Source organism: Myripristis murdjan, chromosome 12 (genome assembly GCF_902150065.1).
Source record: "Myripristis murdjan chromosome 12, fMyrMur1.1, whole genome shotgun sequence".
NCBI classification, from domain to species: Eukaryota; Metazoa; Chordata; class Actinopteri; order Holocentriformes; family Holocentridae; genus Myripristis; species Myripristis murdjan.
Genome location: NC_043991.1, coordinates 4,085,178 through 4,106,156, shown reverse-complemented (window position 1 = coordinate 4,106,156; position 20,979 = coordinate 4,085,178). Strand labels below are relative to the sequence as shown.

At 42.0% G+C, this 20,979-nt stretch overlaps 2 protein-coding genes across 2 annotated transcripts in view; one reads left to right on the top strand and one right to left on the bottom strand.

The window, feature by feature from the left end:
• Positions 1-5,963: 5,963 nt before the first annotated feature.
• Positions 5,964-15,775, bottom strand: LOC115369207 (NACHT, LRR and PYD domains-containing protein 12-like; the record flags this gene model as incomplete). The annotated part of the gene is made up of 7 exons (XM_030065773.1): positions 15,660-15,775; positions 15,420-15,507; positions 12,058-14,066; positions 10,544-10,714; positions 9,291-9,461; positions 7,603-7,773; positions 5,964-6,126 (listed from the first exon to the last, which is right to left on the bottom strand). Coding segments are annotated over exons 1-7 (2,841 nt in total), but the record flags the coding sequence as incomplete, so codon positions are not given.
• A 4,062-nt stretch (positions 15,776-19,837) lies between these two features.
• LOC115369326 (tripartite motif-containing protein 16-like) overlaps positions 19,838-20,979 on the top strand; it is a 32,143-nt gene continuing 31,001 nt past the window's right edge. Inside the window, exon 1 of the mRNA XM_030065912.1 lies at positions 19,838-19,927. The gene's annotated coding sequence lies outside the window, so the exon portion shown is untranslated. The remainder of the gene's footprint in view (positions 19,928-20,979) is intronic.

The window sequence follows — 20,979 nt, the reverse complement described above, 5'->3', positions numbered from 1 at the left end:
AATTTGGTCACAAAAAAAAAAAAAAAAAAAGTTAGTTGGCCAGTAGTCTGTCTTCATCTGCCACTGTAAGTCCAATGATCGAAGACAGCATGTGTTTGGTTGCTTTGGCTAAATTGATTATGTTAAATGTTAATGGTTAGCCATTCTGTGGTCTTTGAGTCAAATTGACCTGTGTTCACGTTTCTTTTATATTTAAAATTTGATTTTCTTCCATATAACTGACTGAAAATGGCAGATGGTTCTCTGTTCCACTCACTTCAAATAAAATTGATGATCACTACTTGCACTGAATTATGGATATTTTTTTTCAATTTCTCCCCTCCTGTGATATTCCCTGGTCAGTTTGATCCACCCACCACTGGGTGGTGCTGGGTGGTGGTCCAAACATTTGAAATGATTTCATTTCATTTTCACATACACTATATTGCCAAAAGTATTCGCTCATCTATCCAAATCATTGAATTCAGGTGTTCCAATCACTTCCATGACCACAGGTGTATAAAATCAAGCACCTAGGCATGCAGACTACTTCTACAAACATTTGTGAAAGAATGGGTCGCTCTCAGGAGCTCAGTGAATTCCAGCATGGTGCTGTAATAGTAATGTAATAGGATGCCACCTGTGCAGTAAGTCCAGTTGTGAAACTTCCTCGCTACTAAATATTTCACAATCAACTGTTAGTGGTACTATAACAAAGTAGAAGCGATTGGGAACAACAGCAACTCAGCCACGGAGTGGTAGGCCACATAAAATCACAGAGCGGGGTCAGCGGATGCTGAGACGCATAGTGCGCAGAGGACGCCAACTTTCTGCAGAGTCAATAGCTTGAGACCTAAACTTCATGTGATCTTCAGATTAGCTCAAGAGCAGTGCGTAGAGAGCTTCATGGAATGGGTTTCCATGGCCGAGCAGCTGCATCCAAGCCACACATCACCAAGCACAATGCAAAGCGTCGGATGCAGCGGTGTAAAGCACACCGCCACTGGACTCTAGAGCAGTGGACACGTGTTCTCTGCAGTGACGAGTCACGCTTCTCCGTCTGGCAATCTGATGGACGAGTCTGGGTTTGGTGGTTGCCAAGAGAACGGTACTTGTCTGACTGCATTGTGCCAAGTGTAAAGTTTGGTGGAGGGGGGATTATGGTGTGGGGTTGTTTTTCGGACGTTGGGCTCGGCCCCTTAGTTCCAGTGAAAGGAACTCTTAATGCTTCAGCATACAAAGACATTTTGGACAATTTCATGCTCCCAACTTTGTGGGAACAGTTTGGAGCGGGCCCCTTCCTGTTCCAACATGACTGTGCACCAGTGCACAAAGCAAGGTCCATAAAGACATGGATAAGTGAGTTTGGTGTGGAAGAACTTGACTGGCCTGCACAGAGTCCTGACCTCAACCCGAGAGAACACCTTTGGGATGAATTAGAGCGGAGACTGAGAGCCAGGCCTTCTTGTCCAACATCAGTGTTTGACCTCACAAATGCACTTCTGGAAGAATGGTCAAAAATTCCCATAAACACTCTCCTCAACCTTGTGGAAAGCCTTCCTAGAAGAGTTGAAGCTGTTATAGCTGCAAAGGATGGGCCCACATCATATTAAATCCTATGGTTTAAGAATGGGATGTCACTCATGTTCATATGTGCGTGAAGGCAGCCGAGCGAATACTTTTGGCAATATAGTGTACACCAGTCTGCGATAATCCATCCATTTATATGCCTGAGTTTAACTATAGTCAAAATAATTCAGAATTTTTGCTTATTTTTACTCAAAAATGAGGTATAATTTTATGTAAATGAGGTTTATTGACCATACATTCCAAAAATAAGTGTAAAATTGACTAACAAGGTGAAACACAGAATTGGGTGATAATTTTATGCTATATGCTTTACAACCAGTCAAACCACAAAGGGAACAGTGAACCTAACAGTAACAATAGAAAAAAACTACAAGGAGATTAGTGAGATGAAAAGTAACAATAGAAAACTAGAAGAACTACTAGAAAACAGTGAACTGAAAGAGTTTACGAAGAATTTTTTTTTTTTTTTTGAATACTTGTGTCTGTGACATTTCTGTGGCTCCTGTCTGTAGGTTGGCAGCCCGGCTCTGTCTCCCCCTGCTGGCCCTGCTTACTCCTGCACCTTCCACAGCCATTAGCTTTGCTGTATTCATGCATTAATGCACCTTATTGTCTCCTTGCTTTATGAAGTCCTGCTGCCTAAATAATGTCCACACACACACACACACACCCACCCAGCGTCTTCAGTTTTAGGAAACCTATGTAACACCTGGCCAGGGGCTCCAGGTGAGAAAAGCCTCTGACACATTTACAGTCATGTGTTTATGAATGTGCACTGTCCAAAATGAAACAAATCTGTTGACAGTAAAACATCAGGTATAGACCGTTAAACATCTTCATGTGACTTGGAGATCAACAGGTGAAGGGAGGGGCACAAAAGGAGAGGGGCTCAAGTCACAGCTCTCCACTGTGCAATGTGCTGTCATTCTCATGTCTGTGTTTATTGATGAGAAATACAAAAAAATACACTACTCACAAAAAGTTAGGGATATTCGGCTTTCGGGTGAAATTTCAGCATGAACCTAAAATGCATTATAAAGCATATATATATATATATATATATATATATATATATATATATATATATATATATATATATATATATATATATATATCATATATATATATATATATATCATATATATATATATATAAATCAGTGGAGGAGGAGGTTTAAATGACACTTTTGCATAACATTAAGATTTGAATATATAAACATTATAATGACTCATTATATTTACAAACCTGTCCAATCAATCAATTAACAATTATCCACCAAGATGCCTGATAAAATTAAAAAATGGTTGAAAAAAATCAACCATAAACCACAAATCAGCCAAACATGTTCTAAACACTTTCAGGTCAGAGTTTGTTTCTGAGAAACTGGCAGCTCAACCTCAATAGAAGAATCAAATGAAGACAAACCAAACGCAGGGAGGAGCGGCTCAGTGAAGGTGGAGCTGAAGGTGTGGAGGAGTCTCAGTCTGTCAGAATAGACTCTGTAGAAGGACAGAGTCCCAGCAGAGCAGTCCAGATCCACCGCTACTCTGTCAGATCCACTGGGACGGACAGGGAGTCTGGTGTCCTCACTGTTGTGTCTGGCAGTGTAGCTGTTATCATCATCATCGCACTCCAGACTCCAGGACTGTTTATTGTTTCCAAGCTCAGAGTCTTCATCACTTCTTGTGATTCCTCTGTAAGTCACTGCTATAGAAACCCATCCACTCCACTGGACCTCCCAGTAACATCTCCCAGTCAGACCTTCTCTACACAGAACCTGAGGCTTCAGGTCAAATCTGTCTGGGTGATCAGGATACGGCTGCTCTCTCTCCCTCGTCACCTTCCTGTTGTCCTCAGACAGACGGAGCTCTCTGTGCGCTGTGTTTGGATCCAGTGTGAGATCACAGGCATCTGATGGGGAGAAGACACACAACACACCTCAGAAAGCATCATTCACTCACACTCTCTTGGCTCTCATAAGGTTATTATAGTTTTGCATTTTTCATTAGTTTTTATTTTTAATGTCATTTTAAACTTTGTGTTTTCAATTTGAGTTTGGTTTTAATTTCATTTTTTTCTCCTTTAGGTTTTTTTCTCTTATATCTCCCTCTCTTTTTCTCTACCCCGCTCTGTCCTTGCCTGCCCCCTACCCTCATAGTACACCTCCCTTACACACACACACACACACACACACACTAACACACACACAGCAAATGTAAATTACAATTGATTTGCTTTCTTATTTTTTTTACTCTTTGTATTTTCTGTGTTGTTTTGTTTGAGTTCCTGTCTGGTTCTTTCTTTCTTTCCACATCTGTTCAGTCCTGTCTTCTCCTTTTCTAATATGTTTTCTAATGTTGTCACTCTCTGCACTCGACTTGTTCACCTTTCTTTCACTGATAAAGGAAAAAAAATACCAGGCTTATGTGTGAGATAAATAGACACAGAGAAAAACTAATTTTTCTCTGTAATTCTAAAGTTGTTTTTAGTATGTTGTAGCTTTGATTGGACTCAGCAGAGAGAGACAGGAAAGGCCGGGGAGAGAGAGGGGCCGCCCTGCAGCAAAGGGCCTGAGGTGGGATTCAAACCCACGACTCAGCCTGGACAAGCTGGAGCTCTGCAGCACGTGAGCTACCAGGGCGCCCAGGTTTCTGTCATGTCAGCTGATTTTGGAAACACACACACACACACACACACACACACACACACACACACACACACACACACACACATATACTTTCAGCTCGCTCACATTCTCTGTACAACCTTGTTTGGATTTGTACTTCATGTGTGTGCATGCGTGCGTGCGTGCGTGCGTGCGTGCGTGCGTGCGTGCGTGCGTGCGTGTGTGCTTGCTCATACTGTCTCAGTACTCACATCCTCTCAGGCTGTCAGCTGGAATCCAGTCTTCTACATGTTCCAGCCTGTAAGGATGAACACAAAACCATCATTGTTACGGTCCCCTCCTTTTTCATTGCTTATTTTTCGTTCATAAATTCATTGCATGTTTAATACATTCGCTGCCTTGATAGCTTCTGTTCATTCTGGTGAGTTTTCTTTATTAGTTGTATTTTGTGAATGAAATGACGTCATGGCATCCTTCACGGCATCCTTCACGGCATCCCCCGGGATTCCCTCCCTCTGCCTCAAATCCACGCCCTCCGGTGCTGTTACCTCCGCTGATCACCTGCTGGTTGCTCCGCCTCCCAATTGCCTGCTGGACCAATCCACAGGACGAATCCACCGCTCCCGGCAGATAAAAGCTTTCCCGTGACAGCCACCGGGGCGGCTGTGATTTAGAGTGAGCAGTTCGCCTCGGTATTCGACTCTGTGTTGTGCTACTTGTTTTTTGGGCTTTGTTCCTGGTGTAGCACATGTTTTCGTTTGTTAACTCACTGTTAACTAGACTGATTGTAAACTGTAGGTTCACTCGTTTGATTGATCGTTGATAACTAAGGGGATGCCTTTGTTTTGTCAATTGTAAATTTATTTTGGTATCAGTTCTGATTTGTTTTCCTAGTCACTAAATATGTATTTGTTTGGCTGTGTTTGAGTTGTGTGGCGGCCCTCAAATACCTTTTGTTTAAATCAGGTAAGTTTAGTGTAGCCTTAGGTAGGCTCTTTTTGTTTGAATCAGGTAGTGTAGATATTTTTTTATTTACAGAGCAGACTAGAGTGGTGTTTTGTGTGTTTATTGTGCTCTGTCTTGTATACCCATTTCCCTGTGTTCATCCATTGTGTTCCTTATTTACCCTCCCGTACTGCAAATAAAACGGCTGTACACGCCTGTACATCCATCTTTGTTGCTTCCCTAATTCCCTAGACACATTTCCATCTTTAGGGTTGTAACAATGATCCTCTTCTTCATCATCATCATCATCATCGTCTGCAGGTCAACTCGATCACATGATCCCAACACACTGTGGCTGCTCTGATTGGCTGATCTCTCTCTGTCTGTCTGTCCAGTCCTGAGGCCACTGAGCACTTTGGACATTTCCCAGGAAATGCTGCCTGCACTGACTGTGTCCAGCACAAGAACCAAGCAACCAAGCTGCTCCGCCTGGACTGACTCCACCCCTCTAAGACTGACTCCACCCCTCTACTGACCTCACAGGACTGACTCCACCCCTCTACTGACCTCAGAGGACTGACTCCACCCCTCTACTGACCTCACAGGACTGACTCCACCCCTCTACTGACCTCAGAGGACTGACTCCACCCCTCTACTGACCTCACAGGACTGACTCCACCCCTCTACTGACCTCAGAGGACTGACTCCACCCCTCTGCTGACCTCAGAGGACTGACTCCACCCCTCTACTGACCTCAGAGGACTGACTCCACCCCTCTACTGACCTGAGAGGACTGACTCCACCCCTCTACTGACCTGAGAGTCTTCAGGCTGCAGTTTGGACTCTCCACCAGAGCAGACAGCAGCTCCACTCCTGAATCCTGCAGCTGGTTCCATCTCAGGTCCAGCTCTGTCAGATGGGGGTTGGACTTCAGAGCCGAGGCCAGAGAAGCACAGCTGCTCTCTGTCAAGCTGCAGTCCCTCAGTCTGAATGAAGAATAAAAAATAAACTATAAGAGAGGAAGAGTGCAGATCTCTGTCAGGCCTCCCTCACAGAGCTGCATCTGATTGGCTGCTTGTCTCTGAAGAGCAGCAGCCTGACAGCTGAAGCTCAAACCACTTCCTGTCTTTTAGGAATGGAATGAGTCTTGTGCTGTATCTTCATGCAAGCATGGGCTCAACATTTTCCTCCAATCAGGGCGCTGCATAACAGAGTCAACACCGGTTAAAGGGGATTCAAACTTCCTGTCAGTCATTCCATTTCCATAATTCCAGATTTGAAGCATCACTCCTCAGTGAACTGGCTCCTTGTGCTCTGAGAGCTTTTTCTACTTCAGTATCTAGTTATTATTATGGATTTGCCATGTTTTCTAGCAGCCTGCTCACACTGATACAGCTATTCATTTAGTAAGAAAGTGAAAATACTAAACAATAATAGGCTAATTATTCCTAAATAAATGAATATGTTGTTATTTGAAAGTCTGCTCCCCACAGTGTCTACCTAAAAAAAACTTTTGGACAAATGGAGTTTCTGAGCCCTGATGTGTTTGATTTTCTTCCTCACATCACAGCAGAGATCTGGAACCGACTGCTCAAGCAATCAATCAATAATCAACCCTGTTGTCTGTGTCGCTGTCCATGGTGCTGCTGCAACCGCGTATAAACAAAAGTTGATTTATGATGAAAGGTATATATGGCAGACTGTGTGCACTGCACACCTGTCAGATCTGGCTGACCTGACCAGGTGGGCGCGGCATCGGCCGGCATCAGGTGGGCCGGTCGGTGTGCGAGGCCACCTGGTTGGATGTAGCAGCCAGCTGACACGCCGCTCCGGCTGTCAGTTGGACGCTTTCTGAAGTTACCTCCGAAACTATCAAGGTAAATAAACCTCTCTTAACCTGTGTCTGATTAAAAGAAACAAAAATGCATTTTAGTTAAAAGGAAGACATGATGAATGTATTTGAACTACATTGATTTATAATGTCGTCGGACCATGCCTGTCGTCTTATTTCAACGTGATGACGTACAAACTGGGGGCAGTCGCGCTTGGGCGCATTTGGGCTTTAAGTAATGTGAGAGCAGGCCAGCCGGGGACTGGGGAGAGGGGCATTTTTGCTTGAGCACGATACGGAGCAAATGGCCCTCTCTAGATAGTTCAGCAGAACACGCTTCGCAAATGGCCACACTACCCGCTATACATTATGCTGACTCTGTTATTTGCACCTGGAGGTGTATCTGTGGGCATGCTCATGCACTCATGTCAAAATAACCGACATGGGCAGGATTACGTCGGTTAGAGACCCTAAATGTCGGTTTTGATTATTTTTCGATTAATTGCCCAGCCCTACTAAATCCCCAAATAACGGGTTTAGGGACTCTGACTTAAGATAAGGCCCTTAGTGCTACCATATGATTCAAACAATATCCATATATTTATGTCATCATTAAAAAGTGCAGTCTGACCTGAGACTCTCCAGTCTGCAGTTTGGACTCTCCAGTCCAGCAGACAGCAGCTCCACTCCTGAATCCTGCAGCTCATTCCCACTCAGGTCCAGGTCTATCAGATGGGGGTTGGACTTCAGAGCCGAGACCAGAGAAGCACAGCTGCTCTCTGACAACCTGCAGCTCCTCAATCTGAATAAAGAATAAAATATGGAGCTATAATTTCCAGTGTTTTGGATATTTATCAGTCAGAGATTTTTCAAAATATTCAAAAAGGCATGACAGACCATTATTATAACAGTTATGTTAATAATACTAATTACACTCATTTATATTTACATTACACCTTTGAAGCAAAGTTCCAAAGTGCTTTACAAAACCATCAGAGTAAATGAAAAGATAAACATAACACCTGAAATGAAAAGACATCAAAATATTAAAAACACAAATAAACACACAATGAAAGCAAGAAATGATAAAAGGTCCAAAATAATTCAAATTCAGTGCTAAATATGGTAGACGTGAAAACAGCCATAGGTACGTCCATAAATAACAAAATAATGGCTGAGTGAAAAGTCCTCAGATGCCCTCAGTCTACCATCTTCTCAGAGTAAAACTGGAGAACAAGAGCTTCTGCATCACATGACACCAGCACCCAGTCTCTGGACCAATCAGGGCCAAAGTTATGAGCATTTCAACAGACTGACCAGGTGGTGGCAGTAGAGGTGAGCCCATCAATATATTGATATAATATGGATACTGTGATATGAGATCAAATGTCATGTGGGATTTGGGATATGGTAATATCTTATGGCATCAGTGTTGTCCTCTCCTGCTTTTAAAGGCTGCATTACAGTAAAGGGATGCAGTTTTCTCAACTTATTAGACGCTCCTCGCTGCTCTGTTATTGGCCTCAGCCTGCTCGCTCATCATATCCATATTACTAATGACTGTTTAGCACTAATTTACACTTTCATGAAAGCACCAACCAGTCATCCTAACAATATCCTCACAATATGGATATCACGGTATTCAGTCAAAAACATGGTGACAGTCCACTGTGTTCATATGGCTCAGTCTGAGGGACTAGAGACAGAAAATATCCTGAAATATACAAAATGTTCATCTGGTGTGGTCGTCTGCCAGCCTGCAGAGTTTAAACAAAGTTTTGCATGGGAAGTAGGTGAGCTGGGAAAAAGTGTGTGAAGATGATCAAAATAATAATCAATGAAAAACAAGAGGTCCTAAAGGTTTAGTTGAGGTTCAGAACAGTTACAAGACAACAGTTACCATGAGGGAATGTGATCAGGATGGTAAAAGTTGGACATATCAACTCCATCCCATCATGCCTAATCTGTGAAAGATACCAGAATGCACTGATATGCCCACATGGGATTTTTGTCCCTGATGATTCATCAAAGAAAATATTGGAATCCTTTGTGAATCCATAGTTGGACCAAGACCTTGATGACGGTGTCCTCTATACGTTCTGTGGAATTACCACAATAAATATCAGATTCCCACAGACGGAGGCCATTTGGACCCCTGCATGTTGAAATAATGTACAATATCATCACTGAAGTTCACAGTTTTTCATTTCAATACACAAGGATTGTGTGAAAATACACTTTGAGATGTAAGCCTGTAAAACTCCTGTTCAGCTAACAGAATATTACATGTTCACACATCATTAAAAAGTGCAGTCTGACCTGAGAGTCTTCAGTCTGCAGTTTGGACTCTCCAGTCCAGCAGACAGCAGCTCCACTCCTGAATCCAGCAGCTGGTTCTCACTCAGGTCCAGCTCTGTCAGATGGGGGTTGGACTTCAGAGCCGAGGCCAGAGAAGCACAGCTGCTCTCTGACAACCAGCAGTCACTCAATCTGAATAAAGAATAAAATATGGAGCTATAATTTCCAGTGTTTTGGATATTTATCAGTCAGAGATTTTTCAAAATATTCAAAAAGGCAGGACAAATCAATGAAATAGTGATTATAACAATTATATTATGTTACACCTTTAAAGCAAAGTTCCAACGTGCTTTACAAAACCATCAGAGTAAATGAAAAGATAAAGATAACACCTGAAATGGAAAGACTTCAAAATATTAAAAACACAAATAAACAGACAGTGAAAGCAAGAAATGATAAAAGGTCCAAAATGATTCAATTTCAGTGCTAAATATGGTAGACGTGAAAACAGCCATAGGTCCGTCCATAAATAACAAATGAATGGCTCAGTGAAAAGTCCTCAGATGCCTTCAGTCTACCATCTTCTCAGAGTAAAACTGGAGAACAAGAGCTTCTGCATCACATGACACCAGCACCCAGTCTCTTGACCAATCAGGGCCAAAGTTATGAGCATTTCAACAGACTGACCAGGTGGTGGCAGTAGAGGTGGGCCCATCAATATATTGATATAATATGGACACTGTGATATGAGATGAGATATCATGTGGGATTTGGGATATGGTAATATCTTATGGCATCAGTGTTGTCCTCTCCTGCTTTTAAAGGCTGCATTACAGTAAAGGGATGCAGTTTTCTCAACTTATTAGACGCTCCTCGCTGCTCTGTTATTGGCCTCAGCCTGCTCGCTCATCATATCCATATTACTAATGACTGTTTAGTACTAATTTACACTTTCATGAAAGCACCAACCAGTTATCCTAACAATATCCTCACAATATGGATATCACGGTATTCAGTCAAAAACATGGTGACAGTCGACTGTGTTCATTAATTACCACAATAAATATCAGATTCCCACAGACGGAGGCCATTTGGACCCCTGCATGTTGAAATAATGTACAATATCATCACTGAAGTTCACAGTTTTTCATTTCAACACACAAGGATTGTGGGAAAATACAGTTTGACAACAATTTGAGATGGAAGCCTGTAAAACTCCAGTTCAACTAACAGAATAGTACATGTTCACACATCATTAAAAAGTGCAGTCTGACCTGAGAGTCTCCAGTCTGCAGTTTGGACTCTCCAGTCCAGCAGACAGCAGCTTCACTCCTGAATCCTGCAGCTTATTCTCACTCAGGTCCAGCTCTGTCAGATGGGGGTTGGACTTCAGAGCCGAGGCCAGAGAAGCACAGCTGCTCTCTGACAACCTGCAGCCACTCAGTCTGAATAAAGAATAAAATATGTAGCTATAATTTCCAGTGTTTTGGATATTTATCAGTCAGAGATTTTTCAAAATATTCAAAAAGGCAGGACAGACCATTATTATAACAATTATATTAATAATACTGATTACACTAATTTCTATGTATATTACACCTTTAAAGAAAAGTTCCAAAGTGCTTTATAAAACCATCAGAGCAAATGAAAAGATAAATATAACACCTGAAATGACAAGACATCAAAATATTAAAAACACAAATAAACAGACAATGAAAGCAAGAAATGGTAAAAGGTCCAAAATGATTCAAATTCAGTGCTAAATACGGTGATGTGAAAACAGCCATAGGTACGTCCATAAATAACAAATGAATGGCTCAGTGAAAAGTCCTCAGATGCCTTCAGTCTACCATCTTCTCAGAGTAAAACTGGAGAACAAGAGCTTCTGCATCACATGACACCAGCACCCAGTATCTTGACCAATCAGGGCCAAAGTTATGAGCATTTCAACAGACTGACCAGGTGGTGGCAGTAGAGGTGGGCCCATCAATATATTGATATAATATGGATACTGTGACATGAGATCAGATATCATGTGGGATTTGGGATATGGTAATATCTTATGGCATCAGTGTTGTCCTCTCCTGCTTTTAAAGGCTGCATTACAGTAAAGGGATGCAGTTTTCTCAACTTATTAGACGCTCCTCGCTGCTCTGTTATTGGCCTCAGCCTGCTCGCTCATCATATCCATATTACTAATGACTGTTTATCAGCTCGGTTGTTTATCAGTTACAGGTGTGTTAACTGAAGACAGGAGCTCACACAGATGTATTAAGTCTCCTGAGCTCCTTCACTCTAGTTCACTCCAGATTATTTGTCACAAGTCATGTTTATTTTTCCATTGTTGCCTCAGTAGTAACATAATTGTTCAGTAGACCAGACTGGTAGTCAGACTACCAGTCTGGTCTAGTGAATAGCGTGAACTGATGAAGCCACTTGGATAAGGGGCAAAACGTCTTCTAGACATATAACTAAGTCCAGTTGTCTTGAGTCAGTTTCCTTCAGATACAGAAGAAACCAAGCAGTAGAAACCTGATGTTCAAGTTCAATTACACAGCAAAAACTTGCTTCTGATTTTGAAGTATTGTAGGGGTGAGCTGCTATGGGCATCACCATCATGTTGCCTCCTTTTACCCTGGACTGCCTGAAATATATTTTTTTCTGACAGAATCAATCCTTTATCCTGAATATTTAGAGAATTACATATCTTTAATGTATTTCTGACGGTGTCAGGTATGGAAGCAGCTCTACACTGTTTGTATAATGTTGATTTCACATCAGGACTAACCGAGCCTTCCTGCAGTTCCTCACAGCTGGGATCAGTCTCTGTTGTCCCTCCAATGATGTATTGTATGCCTGCAGGTCAAACTCATCCAGAACCTCCTCTGACATCTGCAGCATGTAGGCCAGAGCTGAGCACTGGATCACAGAGAGTTCCTTCTCTGATCTGTTCTCTGACTTCAGGAACTCTTGGATGTCCTGATGTACTGAGAGGTCGTTCATCTCCATCAAACAGTGGAAGATGTTGATGCTTCTGTCAGGTGAGACACTGTCGGTGTTCATCCCCTTCAGGTTGTTGATGATTCTCTGGATGCCTTCTGGTCTGCTCTCTGTCTGACCCAGCAGGCCTCCTAAGAGCCTCTGGTTGGACTCCAGTGAGAGGCCATGAAGGAAACGGACAAAGAGGTCCAGGTGACCATTTTTGCTCTTCAGGGCTTCAGACATGACTGTCCACAGGAAGTCATCCAATGATAGCTCATAGTAACCAAACAGATCATGGTCATTACTCATGACTCTGGCCAGTACCTCTGTGTTCCTGTTGGTGTAGCAGTGGAAGATGTAGACTGCAGCCAGAAACTCCTGAATGCTCAGATGAACAAAGCAGTAGACTTTTCTCTGGAAGAGCACACACTCGGTTTTGAAGATCTCTGTGCACACTCCTGAGTACACCGAGGCCTCTCTGACATCAAGACCACACTCCTCCAGGTCTTCTTGGTAGAACATGAGGTTGCCTTTCTCCAGATGTTCAAACGCCAGCCTGCCCAGCTTCAGAAGAACTTCCCTGTCAGTCTTCATCAGTTTCTGCTGACCTCTCCTCCTCCTGTCATGTCTCTCACCATACTTATGCTTCTTCCTCTGTGTCTGAACCAGCAGGAAGTGTGAGTACATGTCAGTCAGGCTCTTGGGCAGCTCTCCTCTCTGGTCTGTAGTCAACATGTGCTCCAGAACTGTAGCAGTGATCCAGCAGAAGACTGGGATGTGGCACATGATGTGGAGGCTCCTGGACGCCTTGATGTGTGAGATGATTCTGCTGCACAGCTCCTCATCACTGGATCTCCTCCTGAAGTACTCCTCCTTCTGGAGGTCAGTGAACCCTCGCACTTCTGTTATCCTGTCGACATATGTTGGAGGGATCTGATTGGCTGCTGCAGGTCTGGAAGTTATCCAGAGGAGAGCTGAGGGAAGCAGATTCCCCTTGATGAGGTTTGTCAACAGCACGTCTACTGATGACGTCTGTGTGACATCAGACACGACCTCATTGTTCTGGAAATCCAATGAAAACCTGCTTTCATCCAGGCCGTCAAAGATGAACACGACTTTACAGACGGCGAGCTTCTCTGCTGTGACTGTCTGTAATGTTGGATGGAAAACACGGAGAAGCTGGAGAAGACTGTAGCGCTCATCTTTGATCAAGTTCAGCTCCCGGAACGAAAGCAGAACCACAAGACTGACATGTTGGTTTTCCAAGCCCTCTGCCCAGTCCAGAGTGAACTTCTGCACTGAGAAGGTTTTTCCAATGCCAGCAACGCCCTGCGTCACAACTACTCTGATGTGTGTGTCTTGGTCAGGTAAGGGTTTAAAGATGTCCTGGCACCTGATTGGAGTGTCACTGAGGGTCTCCATCTTGGATGTTGTCTCCAGCTGCCACACCTCATGTTGGGTATTAACCCCTTCCCTCCGTCCCTGTGTGATGTAGAGCTCAGTGTAGATCCTGTTGAGGGGGGTTCCACTTCCTGCTGCAGCAGTTCCTTCTGTCACAAATTCACATCTCCTCCTCAGACTGATCTTATGCTCGTCTAAAACCTCCTGCAGACCGCCGTCCACTGGACTGGTTTGACCGGGTGTCTGCAGTCCAGGTCTTGTTCCCGATATTTCTCCACACTGGGGACAGGCAGGATCTCCTGATGGATCAGACTGGTCCCAGTATGAGGTGATGCACCGTCTGCAGAACCAGTGTCCACAGCTGGTGGAGACTGGATCCCTCAGGACCTCCTGACACAAAGCACAGCAGGACAGCTGCTCCTTCACATCACCTCGACTCCTCTTCCTGTCCCTGTGGAGATGAAAGCAGTTTGTTTATGTTTAGACAACATTACATTTTAACTGAAATCTTAAAATCTTTTATAAAATCTCATAAGCGGACTCATGTTACTTTCTGTGACTACATTTACATGGATTGCAATATTCTAATATTAATGCAATTAAGATAGTATTTAGAGGAAGAAATGTCCATGTAAGCAGCATGACATCCACTTTGAATTTTTGCAGCAGATTATGACAAATACAGCAATCCAAGAGCTTGACAGCTCATGTTTTTTGGATTTTTTATTCTCAATCCGTAAAAGAAAAGTTGACCAACAACAAAAGCAAAAAATCTCCACAATACAGCGTGAGGAGGAAACTCACTGCAACAAGCTTTCAACAAGCTAAAGAGGACGACACCCCTTTGACTTAACCCTGATATTAGTCACCATTGGTACGACTCCAGAGAAGACCCTATAACAAATGTCTGCTGGGATCCAGTGCTCCTGTCTGCTTCCAGGACCAGAAGTCAGGTATTACAACACTCAGGCCGGGACAATATGCTTATCTCCTGATCGATACTATCATGACACCTGGGAGCCGATCAATACATATTGTGATTCTTAAGTATCTTCTTATCCTCGTTGTGGAAATGTGTCAGAAACTGGCCCTCACTGTCAGTCCAGCTGGAGAAGCAGAGCTCCTCTGAACGGCCTCGCTCTCTAGTTTGTGTCTGTAAAGTTTGATGAGGCTGTGATTCTCCTAGAGGTCACTAGAGGTCATTTTCTACAGCGACGTCCAGTTTGACAAAATGCTTTATGCTTTAACTCAAGTAAAACATTTGACTGAGCAACTTCCACTGGCAGTGCAGTAATATTTGACCAGGAGGATCTACACTTTAACTCGAGTCATGGGCTTCACCACTGCTCACAGTGAAGCACTCTTATACTGACGTGTGTGTGTGTGTGTGTGACGTGAGCCATGGTGCATCACATGCACATCAGTCTGAGCAGCACAGGATCAGATTTACCTGTCAGTCAGTGTGAATCTAAACTTCAGACACAGGCGTGTGAAGAACTTGTGAGTGCAGGTGCACGTGGAAATGTTCTCAGGTGTTTTGGTGCAAAACATCAAACAGCATCATAGTTTGTGGAAAACAGCACAGACCCAGATGTGTTTTGGTTGAACAGCTGGATTGCAGAGCAGGAAGCAGTCATTTCTCTCTTTGCAGTCTCTTTTCTTGATATCCTCACTACTTGCTCTGCTATATAATCTCATGTCATCATATTCCATCAGGCTCACAGTCTGACAGCTGTCTTACTTTGTGTCTGAAGGTCCAGGTTCAGCACTGAATTTAGGAGGTGGATCTTTAGACCGGTCACTCTTCATGGACAGACAGCTGGACACTGCAGACTCTGCTCTGTGGCAGGAACCTCTGGAAACACAAATGTTTGAAACATGTTATTAGTTCTTGTAAATCAGGGCTCCAGACTAACTTTTCCACTGGCAGCACTGGTGCTCCCAGCTTTCCCAGTCGATTTCACAAGAAAACAGTGAACACACACTGCACTCTAACAGCTGTCTTACTTTGTGTCTGAAGGTCCAGGTTCACCACTGAAGCGTGGAGGATCATCTTTAGACCAGTCGCTCTTCATGGACAGACAGCTGGACACTGCAGACTCTGCTCTGCCCTCCTCTTCCTCCACACAGTCACTCATCTTCTGATTTAAGTCAGTCTAAGAGGTGCAAACACACACACACACACACACACACACACACAGAGACACACACACACACACACACACACACACACACACACCAAAGGGATGATATATGGGTTAATGTTCTAGTTTCCTAATGGACAACAGGCATTAAATGTATTAAATGGAGTCAGTGCAGCTGCACATAAATAATGTGTGTTTCAACATATTTTTGTGGAAATGTCAGTTTTGTTATTGCTACTTTATATTAAGTGTATATTTATAATAAGGTTTTTGTTGTTTTTTTCTTCTTCATTTCAAATACTGTTATTTTGCAAATGTGTGTACTTTTTATTTTATTATTATTATTATTTGGTCATTCTTTATATGGATCTCATGTCATTTTTTGTTATTAACATCTTGCTAATTATTTCCTGTATTTTTGTTGTTGTTGTTGTTGATTTGCTCATTATTATTTTTCCCCCCATGTCTCAGAACGTAATATAGTGAATTTACACAGGTGATAGAGGTTAATAATACACACACTGAACACACACACACACACACACACACACACACATTAACGCCCAAACATTACAGTGAAATTTGACATTTTAATTTGAATTTGTCATAGCGACCAGTTTCATGCATGCAGCGTTTGGTCTTTGTAAAGGAGCCGGGAGCCGCTGATGATCTGCACAAATAAATGCAGATTCAGAAATAATCTGTGAAGCACAAATTCCCTTTAGGAAAGCACAAATGAAAGAGTGTGAATGCAGCAAAGCTCATGGACATGTTTCCTGTTTCTGTTCCAATCCAGAGGCTGCGTTCCAGACGCTGCGCTCACCAGCAAATCCTGGTGTCGTCGTGACCATGGACGAAATTTTGATTTCAGAGGTGGGGGACACAACCGGCTTGAGCACTGCTTGAACAGTGCCATGATATCTACCCTACACCTCAAAGCAATATGAAGTTCAAAATATGTATACAACAGAGGCTTTTAAATACAAAGTTGTCATACAGAAATTTCACAGACACAAGTATGAAAATTTTTTTTTTTTTTTTTAGTAAAACTCAAACTCTTTCAGTTCACTGTGTTTTCTAGTAGTTCTTCTAGTTTTCAATTGTTACTTTTCATCTCACTAATCTCCTTGTAGTTTTTTTTATTGTTACTTTTAATTTCACTGTTCCCTTTGTGGTTTGACTGGTTGTAAAGCATATAGCTTAAAATTATCACCCAATTCTGTGTTTGACCTTGTTAGTCAACTTCACTCCAACTCATTACCACCAATTTTACACTTATTTTTGAAACATATGGTCAATAGACCTCATTTACTTAAAATTATGTCTCATTTTTGAGTAAAAATAAGCAGAAAGCAACATGCCTCTGAGGTAGTTTTCCTCCGTTATGTGGGCGTGTCACAGGTGTTATCCAATCAGCATCAGCCTGTATTGAAGCCTCTGTGATTTAAAACGCTAGAGCTCCATTATGGCTTCCAAGTTGCTGTATTAGTGCAGCCTATGTTTAAAATGTTACCCATCATTTGAAGAGGTAAAAGCACATGTATGTGGTAAGTATGATGATAAATCAGACATAGCATAGTTTATTGTTTTTCTCAATAATATGGCAACTTTTATTCAACTTAAAACTTAAAACTCATTTGTGTAGGCCTGTGATACAAATCTTGGAAACAATGTTTAACAATAACTGTTTTTTTCATAGTGGACACTGAATGTATTGCAGTACCGCTATAGTTAATGATCCATGTAAAGTAATGTCCTGCTCAGACAGCTCTTCGGCTACAATCGCGAGGAGAATGTCCCTCTGGGCTTCCATACTTGCAGCGCTTGCGTAATGCAACAGGTTGTTCAAAACTTTCCCGTTTCTGTTTGCTTGACGTTACGTACCGGTATGTCTGCGCTGAATACACCCCTGTTCTCACCCCGACAAACAGGAAACACTTTGCTTTCTGTTCAGGCTGGGGAAAAAAAAGAAAAAAAAAAAAAAAAAAAACAACAACAACAACAACAACAACAACAAAAAAACAGGCCTGTTTAGGGCCCTGGGAACACAGAGGCCCTGCTCCGGTTGAAAACTATTAATAGATTTGCATTTTTTTATTAATTAATTTATTCATTTGTCCATTTTCCGGTGGCGGGTTTCATACATACAGATCAGTCTGTATTTCCTGTGGAATAAACAGAATTAAACGGCTTTAAAAACGTGCTGTCTGACGTATAGAACTGACTAACATTAGTTTTTACCGCCTGATGAGATTTTTTTCATCACCACAAAGAAAATGATCAGTGCTTTACTTTTTAATTTTATTTCTAACAGATGAACTCAACAGTCAAAAATGCAGCTCGAAAATGGCGACAGACAAAAGTAGCGACTCACAGCAGAAGCGGAAGTTTCTTTCTTTCTTCTTGAATGAAACAAAGAAAGAATTCTTTGCTTCATCTTTCTTCTTGGACTTGAACTCAAAGATGAAACAGAAATCCTCTCCTGACGTCCGAACGTGTGCAGCTCTTCTAGATCAGGACAGTGAGACACAAGTCCAACATAAATGATGACGATGAGCCTCCTGGTCGCGGCTCGTCCAAACCTTCAACCAAACTTTCACTTTCACTGGTGCTGCGTTCACGTCCTCATCGGACTCACGGGAGAATTCAGCAGCTCCCTCTTGCATCCCTGTGCTACTACTAGACTATCAGACTTTTTTTTTTTTGTTTAATTAATTATTATTTATTATCTCTTATTTTTACAAAAGGCCTTGTAGAGATGGATGTTGCCAGTAAGCATCCTTTACAAACACAGGGATACGTGCATTGCAGAGCTGTGCATGTGGATTGTATCACTCCCTATCAAATAAACCATAAATAAATATATATATTTTTTTCATTTATTATGCATATCTAAAGTATTTCCACGTGTAAGTTAAGCCGAGTGGTGCCATTCAAGGAGCATGTGAAACCACTCTGCGCAAAGGCAGACAGCATTTTAACAAAAATCATAGTTCCGGACACATTTTCAAAATAAAAGCATTGCTGAAATTCCTTTAATCATCGTCATCATCTGTGATGCACCAGTGTCGACGGTAATATCTCTTTATCCACATGTAAAGATTCTAATCGAAATTCTGACACATTACTCTGCACAGCTCGTCTTTTGCTTAGGGCTGCATGTTTATATGTCTCTACGTAATGCACATAAATCACAAATTTCTAATGCAAATATTTTTAGGTTTATTTATTTTCCTGCTGCTCATAATTTCATTTATGCTTATTTATATTCCTCTCTTGAGAACTAACAACTAACCTACTTTATTGATCAATGATGCGTTTCTAATTCTGTTTCTGATTCACATTTTTGTTCAAAAGTGACACTTTATTTTGAAGGCAGTGCCCCCACATTTCGGGTCTTGTCCTAATGCCACTCAGCTTGATGTGGCTTGAAATCACTCTGAGCTGCATGTTTACCCTGTGAGCAGCCCTCTGCACAAGTGGACAAATAAAGGCAACGAGCTGGAAGCGGTGACACAGGAGTTATTGATCTATTGGTGAGCTGATTAACTTAGATATGCGCGTGCATGAAGGACCTTTGCTGGTTAACTAGGAAATTCAAGTTCAGCCGGCATGAGTCCTAAATGACGACACATTTATTATTATTATTATCATTATTATTATTATTATAAATATAATTTGAAGGTGCAAAATAATAAACTCGGGGTTCAGTGCATGCTGCTACACCCTGACAGAGCAGCGCATCGATGAAACTGCTCCTCTTCCCACAATAAAAGCCTATTAACGCCTCTCTTTCCCACAATAAAAGCCTGATAACTCCTCTTTTATTACTGGTCACAAAATACAGGCAGCTCCGTTTTAATCCAGATATTTTGCACAGATGGCTATAAAGTGCAAGCTGTGCAAGTGTGACACAAGACTTGAGTTGAGGTGGGGATTAGCCAATCAGCGCTCTTGTTACGCCTCGGCCTGTCAGCTATCAGCCAATCAGCGCCCTTGTTATTTGTCCACCTGAAAACTTTAGCCCGTACCGGCCGTCAGGTGAGCTGCAGTTTGCGGTGGAAAGCGGACGAGAGAGGAAGTGCACCGTGTGTCTGAATCCTCATGCCATCAGTGCGTGTGTTCAGAAACGTGAGTAAAAAGTGTGTGTGTGTGTGTGTGTGTGTGTGTGTGTGTTTTATTTTTCGGCGATGTAAATACTAGGGCCGGAACGATATGGATGTTTTGGGGCTGATGCCGATTCCGATATTAGGGAATTAAAATAATCTGATAACAGATATATCGGCCGATTAAGTTTTTACATTTTTCAATTTAAAAAAAAAAAAAAAGATGAAATACCTGCTTTGGGTGGCATAAATATAGTTCCAAACGTGTTACAAAGATATAAATTGAAGGGAGAACATTTTCAAATACCTTTATTATCAGAAACTGTGTGGAACAAGCAGCATATGAACAATTTGAACATAAAAAACAAATCAAAAACATGATGTGCAAACAGGCAGTATGTTTAGCTTTATGGTGCTGCCATTGCTCTTTGCTTGCTTGATCCCTGGCTTACAGAAGCTGCACAAATATTACAGACTGCTTCACCAGTGACATCCTTGGTGAAGCAGTCCCAAACCGTACTACGTCCACCTTCTTTTGCCATCTGTAGAAAAAACAGTAAGACATAATATGCATTAGCCTAGTTCAAAAATAACATTACAAATCTGTCTAGTTACATGGGCCATTTTGAAACTCAGACATTAAGCATTTACTTGTGTTCACATGAATATGGCGTGTACACTCCTGGCCACTTCATTAGACTAAACCTATTAGCCTACTTTTAAAATGTTGACTGTAAGAAAGCTGATAATTCTTCTTTATGGTTATTATTGAGGTGGTAGTGGGTGTTGGTGTGAGGAGCATCACATTGAGGTGTCTGATATTTTGTCAACCCGACAGATAGAAAAATAACTACTCATTTTTGTAATTTTTGTTTCTTATATAATTTTTTTCTTTCTTTTTTTCTTTTCTTTCTTTCTTTTTTTTTGGGTAATAATTTCACCAAAATCCCTCATTTGTCCTGTTCTTGATATTGGGAGTACTGTATGAAGTTGTTATTTAGCGCCCCCTACTGACCGTTAGCACTGCTTCATTCCCCGTCTCCCGTCAGTCTGCGCTGGATTCGACACAGAGAGGTA